The sequence below is a fragment of the Chaetodon auriga genome, chromosome 5, assembly GCF_051107435.1.
Source record: "Chaetodon auriga isolate fChaAug3 chromosome 5, fChaAug3.hap1, whole genome shotgun sequence".
Lineage (NCBI taxonomy): Eukaryota > Metazoa > Chordata > Actinopteri > Chaetodontiformes > Chaetodontidae > Chaetodon > Chaetodon auriga.
In genome coordinates this window covers 13,884,313-13,898,726 of record NC_135078.1, presented here as the reverse complement: position 1 = coordinate 13,898,726, position 14,414 = coordinate 13,884,313, and the positions used below count along the sequence as shown (strand labels likewise).

General features: G+C 40.2%; 1 protein-coding gene across 1 annotated transcript in view; it reads left to right on the top strand.

Annotated features, from left to right (window-relative positions):
* The window catches only part of LOC143320716 (transmembrane protein 132D), a 243,897-nt gene extending 240,358 nt beyond the window's left edge, over positions 1 to 3,539 (top strand). The window contains exon 16 of the mRNA XM_076730577.1: positions 241 to 3,539. Coding sequence (XP_076586692.1) covers positions 241 to 865 — 625 coding nt within the window. The 3' untranslated portion in view covers positions 866 to 3,539. The remainder of the gene's footprint in view (positions 1 to 240) is intronic.
* The last annotated feature ends 10,875 nt before the right edge of the window (positions 3,540 to 14,414 follow it).

Here is a 14,414-nt window from a genome sequence, read left to right as displayed (position 1 = left end):
TTTTTATGCTTAAATAGTTTCTTTCAACAATCATTAAACAATCACTTAACCGGTCATCTTAATGTTGCATTGATTACATTTCACACACCTTAGACATCTATTACTCTATTTTATGTTTTCTTTTCACCTTTAACAATATTTAGAGGGTCTGATTAAATCAGTATTAAAAACTTAGCCTTTAACCGCACTTTTTCAAACTAATACTGCAATCGTAGAATAATTATCATCCTTCCTCTGCAGATACCGTCACAAGCAAGTCCCCGTGCTGGAAGCAGGAGGCAACATGAACCACGCCCATGACTGGGTGTGGCTTGGCAACGAGGCTGACCTTTTAGCTGACCACTCTGATCAGTGCCAGGGCGGGCTGCCTGACGAGTGCACCACCATCATCGACCGGAATGAAGGAGGATACGAAGAGAACAAGTACCTGCTGAACGGGGCTGGTAACACCTTGGTGATGGGCGTGGGCACAGGTATGGGCACCATCAGTGGGAGTGGTGGCACAGGTGGACACCGAGGCATCACCCATGGACAAACCTTGCCCAGATCTGTTCCAGAACCTCATCAGTGCCTTTCAACAATCACTACAGGTGGAAAAAATGCCACTGGCCAAGTGGAGCATCTGAATAATTCCCCCCGAGCCACAGCTGCAGCTGCAGTCGCAGCCGCCAAACGCAAACGCGTCCAGTTCACATCTTTTGCCACTGTTCTGCCCAATGATAATTCGGGTGGGGGTGGCCCATACACCAACTCGTCACTGGTGACCAATGGGAGCGAGGATGACATCAAGTGGGTGTGCCAGGATATGGACCTGGGTCAGTCTGAAATCAGAACCTACATGGAGAGGCTACAAGACAATCTGTGACTGAAGGGAAAGAGACTGAGAAATGGAGGGGCAGAGGATGAGTGCAGGAGGGGGAGGATGGACAATGAATACAATTCACCTGTAATGCCTTTGCAGTGGATGAAGGGAGGGAGCATGGGAGAAATATGAGAACAGTGGAGGGAACATTAAGTGTGGCAAAGAGTTGAAAAGATTATTGAACAGACTGTGCAGGGGATGCTTACGTTTAGCTGCCCTTAGGCCATGGAAAGCAAACTGTCAGCACTAGCTCACACTGAAATCAATGGTAGCAAACAATAAATAACATTATAAATTTGTTTTATATTATTTATTGTGAAAATATTAGTGTAAAAATCAATGATAAAGTCACTGTTGGTTATGAATGGTTATTTTCAGAATACCAGTAAACCATTGTGCTATACAGTAAATTCAGGGTATGTTATTGGAAAAACACTATTAAGCCACTATACACTTAAACGAGGATCGCAGTGTTTTTTACTCATATGGTATATTGCCAGCTTTGGCTGTGGCTGTCGATTGATTATCGATAGATCTAGTTTTAATATACAAATCTTTCATTATCCTGCCAAGTTTGCTGAGTGGTTATATAATGAATCACTGATTATGATTACTGAAGAATAGGTGCACATCAAAGGTATAATCTGTTTGTTTTTGTTCGATCATGTGACCCATTTGCATTGCTCATAAGTAAACTGTAACATGTAAAAAAAAAAAATATATGTATTCCAAGTACTCAACTACAAATTCAGGCACCTGTGGGAGTTTCCATTCAGCACTGAATACAGGCGATCTTTCCTCAAACAACAGAATGTGTCAAGAGATGGAAAGTGATATGACTGTTTCTCCCTTGGATCCAAGACAGAGGCATTTAAACTTGCACAATTACAAAACAGGAAAGGACATTGGCCACATTTGAGGCTTACTTCCTGTTTCCTCAAACCTTCCAGCCAATGACGGCGTTCTCCCTGTATTCAGAACCAGTCCTGTCATCCCCTGGCCCCTCTCCTTGTCTGTTATTGGACAGCAGTAGAAACTTTGTGAACTTAAGTACACAGTGAAATACTGTGAAATACTGTCTGTAAACTAAAGGTGTGTGGGAGGGAGGGGGGGGGGCAACTGAGGTGTCTCACATAAAAAAGGAGGCTGCTTGGGCTTTGCAAAGCCTGACCGAACACTTAATAATGAGGATTATTTAAACAGAAACCATGTAGGTGACAAGAGAGACCAGAGTACCTACAGTGTGCTACATGGAGCTAACACGATATACTGAGTGACAAAAATGGAGTGAATATCTCACGAATAGATATGGGTTCATGAAACATGTTTTGTTCTTGCTGAACATAGTTTTTTCCCCTTTTGTTTGTCCTTTTTTATAAATAGAATGTTTTTAATATGGTTTTTCCTCGTTATGTTTGTCCTAATTTGGGAAGATATTAATTGTAGCTTTTTATTTCAGAGATTTATTAAGATTTTAAGTATATATGATTCTTTTTTTTCTCCTAGAGATCTATTTATTTAAATTAACATTTGAGAGGGTGAGGAAGGAAGAAAAGGCCAAGGGCAAAGACTGAAAACTAAAGACCTGCTGGTGAATGATAGCACATAAGAGAACAAGTGAAAAGAAGGAGACGGAACAGGCAGAGGTTGCCTCACCTTCGTTAAGCTCAGGTGACGAGTCATGAAGAACCGACAATAAAAAACGGAGAACTGTAAGATTGTTAAGATTGCAATATTTATTTATAAATGTGTTACTGTTTCAGAGTACACTGTATGTTGTAGATAAATAAACATGCTTCAAAGTGCTTGTGAATAAGATTGCAGGTCACTAGCCAACAACATGGTGAAATTTTGTACATTTTACAGTGCAAATATGGTACACAATACTATCTACCACCACAATGTGAAAGTGATCATATTGGTTCTTTTTCTAAAAATGTTCCTGTCTTTGTTTAAAGTATTGAATGAGTTCTTGTCTTTGTACAGGGTAGGAATCCGTTTACCTCCATAATGAGATGTAAAAATGGAGGTAATCCATCGTGCATCACACTTCAAATTGCTTGAGGCTGGTGAGTCCGAGAGATCCATTTTAGAAAGAAAACCAAACCAAATGTGAGGATCTTGGGCTAGTCCAAGAAAAAAAACAGAATCTGGATGACCACAGATTTAAACTTCTCTGTTTTCAATCATTTGTTTAACAAGATACATAATCAAAGTACATGTGAATCGATGGCCAAATCATCAGGTCTGAAACAGATTGAAGAGAGGACTGAAAGGGCAGAGAGCCGGGATAGACGCAGATAAAGAGACCTGAGCTGACGCCACATGAGGAAACGAAACGGGCTGCACAGCCTCCACCAAAGCAATAGATATTCTGACTGATGATGGCGACTATACTGTATGTTCTGGACTCACACATTACTGTATCTCGCCTACTCTAATGTAGCTACAAGACTGCTGTGGTTGGAAGGATCAGTCGAACAGGTACCAGTTCGACAGCTCAAGGTAGAAGTGTAGCAACGCTGTCCGATGAAAAACCTTTTGACTCTGAACATGCTAGGACTGTGAGTTCAATCAGACTTTACAGCCTGTGACACCCATTCTACCTGTTGTATAATTTTAAAACTGCCTGGATGTCAACTGAAAAATAAAATACAAGGCTATTTTTGAAAAATTATGTTTGGGCGTTTCAGCTTTTATTTTATATCAGAGGATGACAAATCTACCGTATGAAGCCTTTGTGGATGGACCGCAATTTACTGATTGCTTACTTGCTGCTTGCTGAGCTTTGGCACACTTCCCCGCAGGAATTGTTTTACAAGCTTAAAGGTTTGGCCTCTTTGACGTCTCAGCAGCTCTCAGAAGTTTCACAGAATGACTGGGACAGTAGTTGGTTGCAGCCAGAGAGTCGAGTTTTTTGTTAATTCATGCTAATTTGGTTTCTATAAATACATTCAACCAAGATTTTTTTTGACACAGGCAACTAGAGGTGCAAAAACAACAGCTGATTTTTATTTTTTTTAGCTCTCTGAGGCTGTTTGTCTGCATGGAAACTGATGCCTCATATCTTCTGGCATCCATCTCCAACAGCATTATGTTCATATTTAAGCAGTTTGCAAAAGTATTAGCTAATGCAGGTGGTAGTGTGATGTTCATATAATGGCGGTAAGAGAGGCGTTTGAGTATACAGAGTTTTCATCTCATACTAATAACGTTTACTTTTTCAATATTCAACATCATGCTGCACATGAACATTGCATTCCTCCAAACCTAATTTAACGAATGCAAGACCGTTCATATGAACATAAGTCTGATAAGAAAGGTTTTGAGACAGATCCAGATGCCTTTGAACTGGAGGATTCAGTGGTTCTGTATCTTGTCGCTCAGCCTCGTTCTTCACACTCGCTAGGCTATGTGTCTACAGAGGATCTACATATATGGTGCTGCCTTATTTTTCTGAGAGAAAACAAGAAGGCCTTGTTTTCAGAGGATTGGTTTTACATCATTAGCCACTGCAGACGTCCCTGATCACATGAAGAGTGTATACTATGTTAGAACCACATTAGTTCCGAGATACAGAAACAAGCAAACAAGTAACCTCTAATTGTGGAAATAAACAACGCATCTTTGGACAATTCCTCTTGGATGAAGCCAGTGCTCAGCAGCAGTTCAGCAAGTAAGCAAGCAGCAAAAAACGGGACCTCTTCAGTGGCTACATCTTCCTGTGCTGAAAGAAACAAAAACAGATCAACGTAAGAAATACATATTCTCATCAGCAGAAGAGCTGCGTTCAGTTGTTGTGCAGTTACAGTGGGAGGAGCACGTGGGCAGCAGTTAAATGTGCTACAGGTAGAAGAGGTGCCAGTGGACATGAGCCCTAAAGGTTTTTTGTTTTATTTGTTTTTCTTTTTGCGATTGTCATTGTTTAAACATGGTTCATGGAGGCCAATAAAGACCCATAACCAAGAACTGACTGCTTCTTTGTCTTATAATACTCTTTTATTGTTTCATCTTTTTGAGTCACAATAACAATAAACTTCATCTTCCTGCTATGATAATTTGTTATTTTGATGCATAAAACAATAACATAAGTAATAGTCTTTAACCGTAAGCTTTGCAATGATGTGAAGGGAATTTTTCCCAGGTACTTGGTATCTTCACATGGAAATGGTTTATCCAATATGTAAAGAAAAGCTATTTTAGTAATGCAAAGTTTGTCTGAGAACAGTGGACAAGGTTGATTGCTTTGCCTAAGAAAGAATTCCAGTGGTGTTTTTATAAAAACACTTAAGATCAACAGAGGCTGAACCTTTAATGAGGAACAGGCAGCTGTGTCACAGAGGGCCACAAGACAGCAGCAACCGATTTCACTGATTAGGACTCCTTCAATCAAAGAGGGGGAAATAATGAAATCCACTGGTGGCATCCTTGGGCTTACTTGAGATGAGCTTGGCCTGAGAACAACCAATAAGCAATGATCACTGCCTGGCTTAGAACAATGCCTGCTGGTTATGAGATGTGTCCAACTTAAACTGACGTCAAGCTTCAAGGGAACGAGGCAATGCAATTACTCTCCACCTGCATCAGCTACTGTACGTGCATGATGGGAAATGATTTTCCCAGGATTGAGTTTCGAGCTATTTGGCTTAAAAGTTCAGCAACAGCTACAACGTTCTCCTCTTTTTTTTTTTTGGCACACAACGCAGATATTGGTCGGATGGTCACATTTTACAAATGAAGTGATTACCTCTGGGGACTGCTGATCCTTTGAGGTCTTTTGCTAATTTTGTCTGGGCTCTAATCGCCGGGTTTCTGTAAGCTGCCACTTGGAGGCCCAGCGGGAGTTTTGATGATGAAGAGGCATTTACATCAAAAGTTAATTAAGATAATGCTTTGTAGCCCACCGGATTACCATGAATAAGTATGAAATTAGATATATTAGATAAAGTTTACATTTGACCTGAAGTGCCTCCATCACCATGTGGCATACTGCCCACCATCTCTCACAAAGAGGGTGTAGAAAAGCTGCATTCTGGAAAAAGGAGCTGCTGTGAGGAGGAAATTTTTTTCCTTCAACATGAGCACAAATCATCGTGATGCACGAGACGTGATTCAGTCATGTCACGGTCATGTCTAAATATTGATACAGCCAAATGTATCCAGACTGCAGGAATGTGACATTTAGAGCCCAGAGGCATATCAAAGGGTCGTCCTCTTGCTGAGGAAATGTGTGAGTTTTGACATGGATACGCAATTTATGCAGATGTGCAAAAACTGCACATATGGTGATGAAGAATCTGCCAGTCACTATCCAGTATGATGCTTGGTTGGCCAGAGACCACAGATTTTCAGCAGGAAATTGTCATATGTAGTCAAATGATCCCAAATAGCATGGGAGGACTTAATACAATGTACAAATGTCAGGGATTTAAGCAAGGCTCAGTCCAGTTATGTGGTTTAAAGTGATGTACGTGTAATTGTAGAAACAAGTGATCATGGTAAAAATGTTGTGGCTGTTGTGAAGCAGAGTCACTGTCATTGTGGTTAAAGATAAGATTTATAACAGCTTGTTTTATTTTGTTTGATTGAGTTTTCCTCCACTGATTGAAACAGCGCCCCCCTCTGGTCTGTAACAGCCGCTGAAACCAGCGCGTGGTCTCAGGCGGAGTGGTCAGGTGAAGTTAGTTAGCTTGGTAATTGGGTGTAAGGACGTAGTTAGAGTCACTGCTATGCCACAGAGTGTGAGAGGACAAGCAGCTGGAGAGGAAACTGAGGGGAAGTCTTCCTCTGGACTCACAACGAACGACGGAAAGTAAACATTAAAGTTAGATGAAAAACACAAACACAAAAACAAAAAACAGGAGCGTTAGGTTGTTTTCCAGTGCTGCTAATTAGCTAAGCTAGTCAATGCTTGTAAGTGTAGTGAGCCGGCGGTGAGGAAGAGAGGAGACATGTCCAACACGTGAAGTGCAGTGGGACTTTACATGACATGGATATGGACCACTCTGTCTCCACTGACAGAGAGGAGAGGACTTCAGCGTCCAAACGTGAGTCAGATACACCAGCTGTCTGTTTTTTTTAAAACGTCCCTCCCTGTGTGTGTGTGTGTGTGTGTGTGTGTGTTTTTAACCCCCGCTGTGTGTGACTTACGTTGGCTCATGATACACTGGGCCGTGTTTTCACGGGTGATGTGTTCCTGCTGCTGCAGAGACAAAGTCCGACAACGCTTTTTATTATGAGAAAATGTGCAAAAGTTTTGCATTCATGGGTTGTTCAGCCACTGGTTGCATGTGTGTCTGTTCAAAGGAGGAGCCTGTGCAGGTGTGCCGTTGATTTTCGACATCCTTGTTGTGTTTTGTTATGAATCATTGAGGTTCATCAGAGCGTCTGAAGCTCCGGTTGGCCTTTTGTGTCTTGTGTAAGTCATGTTGTCTGTTCAGTCTTGTTAGTGTTCTCAACTGATCAGCACGAATATAAGCATTGAAGGTCGATTAGATAGTTTTCAAGTCACGTTGACTGACTGAATTGATTCACTGTTAAAATAATCAATAGAGTAATCGATAATAAAAAATAATTGCTTTTTGCTCATCTATATTTATTTGATAACTGTTGTTTTTAGTTACTTTGCATATTCAGATTTAAAATGTAAAATATAATAAACAAATAAATTATAGTGTCAGATTATATATTAAGATAAAACTTTATGGATCACTGGTGGAAAATTCACAATCTACACAGCGGATAAATTAAATTAGATTAAATTAAAATAAATTAACTCATTAAGAGTTCATTCTGTATATTATACTGTATATTTTCACATTTGAACACCCTTGAAGTCCATCAAATGAAATAATCTGAACAAAAAAAAAGACTCATGTCTATGCTAAGGACACAATCTGCTCAGTAATCATTGAGTGTACCGGCACAGCCAGCTGGGGCCTGTGTGGCCCCTGTGGTGTCATTTAGAATTGACCTGGCCATGAAGAAAGTCTGAAAAGTAGTTAGATTTAACAGAAACAAACCAAAAAAAGGATCACTGACTTGCTAAATGAGTGAGTGAACTGTGATTTCAGGTGTTTGTATCAGTGATAAAGCAGCAGTCCTCTCTTTTCCCGAGTGCTCTGTGGGGGCAGACAATAAATATAGCTGATTTCTGAAAATGGGTTCAACTAGGACTCAGCGAGACGGGACAGAAGAAGAGACTCCAGGTGATAACCGTAACACTGGCAACTCCCACACATTAATAACGGCTCGCTTTATCTTGAGAAATGCTCTCTTTCTATCTTAACATACACACACACACATTTGTCTTTACGACCACACACTCCCTCTGTTTTTATGAATGAATTTAGTCTTTGCGAATACATTCTCTGTACACAAACGTTTTTTTTTTCATTCCTGTCTAAACTGGGGACATCATGTAGCTTCGATTCGCTTGGACGCTGCAAAGCACAAATGCTGTTTATCTTTTGTATGTTCAGCTTAACAAAGAGGACAGTTGAAGACCTCTGCCGACAGTATTGGTACTTCAGGATGAGTAAAAACGATATAAAAGGGCATTATTTTAAGGTTATGTTGTGTCGAGGAGATGGTCAGTGCGTTAACTTTATTCGCATGTAGCACCGGTGCTACAGAAATCGAAAGTTTTGCTGCACAGGCTAGAAAATTGTTGCATGAGTATAAAATGTGTGTTACCACCTCTAAAAAAAATAATAATAAAAAAAAAAAGTTGTGCAGTTCATCACTTTAACAGGCATGTGACTGTCAAAGGACACTGATATGATATTGATTATACAATATCAATCTGTAAATTCTTTTTGTCCTCTTATCAGTGATTTACTCAAACAAACATGGGAAGCTGTGTAATGGCTGAAAACTAGACTCATTATTTAAGGGTCATCTCCTCAAAACATTTCTGGAACTTTCCTACACCAGCGACAGCACAAGAGCTGCTGCTCCTCGTCCAAAGTGAGGCAAGAGAAATGATATCAATTACATCATTACATGGAAAACTTTCCCTCGTGTTTCGCTCTTATTCTCATTGAGCAGTGTTTCATTCATTTCCTATCACACTAAGTTATTCTTATTTTGAGATGACATGAAGTTAAGGGGCTGTCTTGATTCTAAGTTAGTAAGATGTTGAAAATGATGTCAGTATTTTTTTTTATGAGAGATTAGAGCTAAATGTGTATTGTTCATTAAACATTCAGCTCTAAGTCATTTATTCTCTGTTTTTTTTATCACTGAAATACTGTTCAGTTTTCTGACTGTTAGTTAAAAGTTTGAGCAATTTTAATAGATTTTGTGTGGCTTCTGGTAACTTTTGATAGGAATTTTTCATTATTTTCTAATAAGATTAAGCAATCACTTCACTGAAAAATGAAGATTTATTTTATTCTTTTACCTACTTGCAGCCGCTTTGTTCCCAGCCTCAGTTTTAGGAGCACGAGATAGCTTGTGTGACCCTTAAACACGTGGAGCTGTGAGGACGCGGCACTGAAATGTATTTTCCGCCCCAGTGAGAATGCAGCTATTGAGAGAAGTCAGACTCATGAGGGAAAACAGGAGCAGAAGTCCAAATCTAGACTCTTATTACTCTTTATGAGTAATAAGGGCCACAAAGAGCCTCTCAGGCCATTTCTTCAAATATCACCCCATTTTCCTCCATCATATACCACTCAGATGTTGGTAAAATGTGTGTGTTGTGTTTATGGGTGTATTTGTATGTACATTTGCCTTTCTATCCTTATGAGGACCGGGCTGCTCTAAGCAATAGGAAGTTAAAGGGGAAACTTCCAAAGTGAAGATATTTTGTTTTGCAACTAGTTCAGGGTTGAATGTTAGCTTCAATTCGAGTTTCATTTAGGATTAAATCAGGGTTGGAGTTGCAGTAATTAGATTGGTTCAAAGAAGGCCTTCAAATACAGTAATGCATTTGTAACTGTGGACTTACATGTCACCATGTCAACATTTGTACATGTGTGTTTGTATGTGCAGTATTATATTTTCGTGTGTGTGTGTGTGTGCATGCATGTATGTTCTGATAAGATCTGATCTGTCGCTGTTATTTGAGAGAGAGCACAGTAATGATAGTATTACCTTCACCTTGTCAAAATAGACAGTGTTTTTGTCCATTAAGGTAAATACACCTTCTACACTTTTTTGCTTGCCGGGCACACAAACACACACACAAACAAGCCACTGGGACTATAATACGCACCTTTTATTGCCCTGGCAAGACACACATCATCAGCACACTTCAGATCCAGCCTCATATAACCCCATGAAATGACTCGCACTATTTCCCTTCTTCTCACACTGCTTATTATTAGCCCCTTTTTGCTACAGAGTCAACACAAATAGTAGTTATGTGTGCATTCAAGTGTGTCTGGATGTGTGCTTAAAACTAAAACACATTTGTATGCATGTGTTTATTTTCTCATTACAATGATGTAGACAAGGGTATTCCACGGAGATCTGTAGTCTTGTTAAAAATAGTTGTTTCTCCCACAAGAAGAAAGTTGGCTGCCGGGGGCCAGTGCAGATTTTTGCCACGATTTGTCAGAGCAGGCAAATCGCTTGGATGTGAGACAAAAACCCTCAAGTTGGCACAGAATCACTCCGTGCCTGTCACCACGGGTTGCGTAGTTCAAGTGGTTCTGAGACGGTTCCTAGTGAGCTGTCCCAGATGCTACATCAGTCTCCACACACCTCAGAGACAAGTGTGACATAGGAGGAGAGTGGTATCCAATCAGAGCACACGAGGAAAACACCAGAGCACTTTGAACGTGGACTCACATCATCGATGTGGATCACCGTCTGCGTTTGTTGTTGATCAGTTGTTAACTAGCTGCTTAACTTGATGACGTTGTTGGGAAACTTTAAGCTGCTGTTTAAGCTGCTTGTTCTTTTTCTTTCTGTATTTTTTGGCAGTTTGTGAAGAGCTTTAGGTGCAGTTGCAGCACCTTTGGGACTGGAGTGTGTTGAGACATTACAATTTGCATCTAATGCTGGAAAACCAAGACGGATGTGATCAGATTTTTTTTTTTTTAATCTGGCTGATAGAGATGCATATGTGACTAAGTCACTCAATGTGACTTATATTGTATTTATCGATATTAGAGACATTTAATGAGACGGTTTGTGGTGTGACCTCCTCTGTCTGAGCCTCATCAGCTAAGCTTCTGTTTCTTCTTCCCTCCCATTCTCTCTCCCAGGACTCTTACAGTGGTCACCCTCCCTTACATCTGTTCACCTCCGTTGCACGCACACTCTTTTCTTCCAACTGTCCACACAGGTAAACACAAACTACTTTGTCTTTTTTCACCCACACGGTCTTTCTCTCGCTTGACCCTCCAGGTCTTTGACCATTTGTCTTGCTCTCTCTCTCTCTCTCTCTCTCTCTCTCTCTCTCTCTCTCTCTCTCTCTCTCTCTCATTTGCTCATGCACATACAGTATTGCACTCCAGTTTAGAGCTGCTTTCCATTAACATGTGTTTTGTCCGTCCCTGCAGGCTCTGCTCTGCTACACTAGTTGATTTACAGCTCTTATCAAATACATATTGCCAAGCGAGTGAGACGTGCAACCTTTCATTTGCACGCCGCCGCCCTGCAAATTCGACACGCTACATTAACAAGAAAAATGACTGCTGCTATGCATGCCAAGAGCTTGTGTGTATGCGTTTGTGTGTGTGAGACAGAGAGAGAGAGAAAGAGAGTGAGACAGAGAGATGAATTAAAAAGTGCCACAGAACCAAGTGCTGTACAGTAGTTAGCTTTACCATCTGCATGGGCAAGAGTGCAAAGGAGAGCATGTACATTTGAAGGTGTGTATTTTGTGGCTGCAAGTGTGTGTATGTTCGCCTGTAATGTTGTGTGTGTTTTGAAAGAGAGAGTAAGGTCAAAATGGCTGGATCAGTGTGTCCCGCGCGCCCATCTAGGGACACGGTATGCCAGTGAGGCCTTAAATAAACCATTTAAATTAATTGGAGAAGTCCTATTTATAACTGATCTGGATGCAGTCCAAAAGCATAAAGCACCACCTTTTGTGTGGATTTTCATTCCTACATTTCTAAAAAAGCTTTTATTACATTGGCCACACAAAGAGTTGGTTATTTCAAATCAAAGGTCAGATTTTTTTCTCCCCCAAGTATCGCACACAGGGACATTTTTACAGTTTGTGAGTACAAACAAAACTATTCAATGTAGTTATAGACAGTGAAAAATATACATCCAGTCTAAATGCCACAAACATTCATTGGAGTTTTGGGATTAAAAACCCAGCGGTCAGTGGATGTATCAGCCCAGCCACTGAGGCCCAGGCAAGAGTTTGAGAGATGAAATGGGTATGTACTGGCATGGGTTAGTGGATATTTCTGTGTGTGTGTGTGTGTGTGTGTGTGTGTGTGTGCGTGCGTGCGTGCGTGCGTGTGTGTCTGTTTCCTTCTATTTGCATAGCCATGGGGTATTCACTCCCTGAAGGCAGCATTAGTTTGGTCGTTTCGTGAAAGGTAGTGACAACATTATCAAGTCTGTCACAGAAATTGCCTGCATTTGCAAAAAATCCAAAACTGTCCTAATTGGCTTGTAAATAAAATCACTCATTTATTTCCATGACAGTGTACGAGCTACTCTAAAGATGGTTCTCACTTAGATAGTCCCTTTTTTTTTTTTTTAGCAAATACATCATTAACCTTTCCATTACCCACTGGGGGTTTTCTCAGTAGAAGCAGGCGTGGGTGTAACCAATTTTCAGATTAAGATCCGTTGATCAGGCATGTACAGTGGCTAAAGGCCGGCGTGTCCTACCTCTATTTTTCTGCCATTTGCAATTTACTTTAATTTCTAACTAGTCCTCACAGACTACACAGTCAACCATTTTTATTCTTTATCTTGCCTCCGTATGCAATTACATATTCAATTTGTCAATGTCAAAACAGCCTACTCAGCTTTCAGTTTTTTCTGAGATTCTGAGCATTTTCCATAAAGGGTGAGGGGTAAGAATTTTTTCAGCCAATTAATTTTGCTTGATTGTCCTCTGTGACCTACATTTTTACAGAAGTGCAAACAATCTGCAATAACTAGAGCAGCATTTAGGTTAAACACAACGTACCAGCAGCGGTTTTGCTGTCAATGAGGTGTTTCTTATACGTTTCTCTCTGCTCAGTTTTGCTTAATAGTCATTACTGGATCTGAAGTGAGGCTTTCCCTTTGCAAGCCTTGCTGCTCTGCAAAAAATGACCATAAAGACTCAGCCCTGTTTCCTGGAAATTACGTTTATATACAACTGATTTGCAAAAGCAAATATGTATTTGGGGAAATGCTGACCAAATTATGTTTTCTATTATTTCAACTGGGTTTTCCCTGGATTTTTTTTTTTTGAGACAAAGGTTTTTTTTTTCACTCAAGTGAAAGAAAAGGACAAAAGGACACAGAACCTAATGGAAGAAATGAAGGGAAGAATATGAAGGAAAAGAGCTTTTCAAAGCGACCACACATACCAACAGGTGGGTCACATGACATGGAGGCTACTAAAAAAGATGCTGAATTTTGAATTAAAAAAAAAAAAAAGAAGCACTGAAAATCCCATAATAACACGTCCTGAATTGTCCAGTGTGGCGTGTGACTGACAATCCTGCTCTTTGTATGTCACCAATCCACCTCGACCACCTCCCTACGACTCCAGCATAGATGCATTGTTTCATTTACTTCTCTGAACATAATCCAGACAACAGTTACATCGTCACAACAACATCATTCTGAAAACAATTTAGCAATACAGAAACAGACTTTCTAGGAGACAGGGTTGAAATAACACAAGACACTGTGAGGTACTTGTGAGTCCATTAGAAGCCGACTGATCCCAGTCTGCCTATCTATCCTGTTTAAATTGATGAATGGCCAGTCAGGGAGTTTATTGCCGTGCAGTAGCTTCGTATGCAAGCTTTCACACACACAATCTGTGGTACTACAACTGTTGTGGGGACCTGTAGTGTCCATATAAAGTGCCCTTAGTTTAGACTTTCCGGGAGCTTATACCTGCTAATTCTTTTTATTGTTATATTTTTTTTGCTTTTTTTAACATTTCCTAACATGCAACAGAGGTTTGCGGCTGCACCAGACCCACAGATGCTGCAAGGACTTCAAACCCCTAGACCACCAGCACGCCCCCAATGTTAATTCTAATCCAAGTCATAACTGTCTAAATTGCCCCCTAAGGAAGTGTGTTCTATCACAATCAAAATCATTTTCCAGACATATATTATGATATTTTGTCCCCATAACTTTAGAAATCTCTTCACTGCCTTTTCTCTTATAATTTATACCTATCTAAGTAAAGTGTGTGTGTTAATCACTCACTGACATTTTGGGCCTTAAGCTTCTCTTTAGGGACAAAAAACTCATCCTGACAAGCTAAAACTTTACATTTTCAGGTAAGTTATTGTTTTTTGTTTAGTTTTTTTTTTGGTTTCTATTAAATTTAGGTTAAGCTATGGAAATAATGTGGGAGAGGATATGTTCAAATATTTTCAGGATTTTATAGTCGACTCAC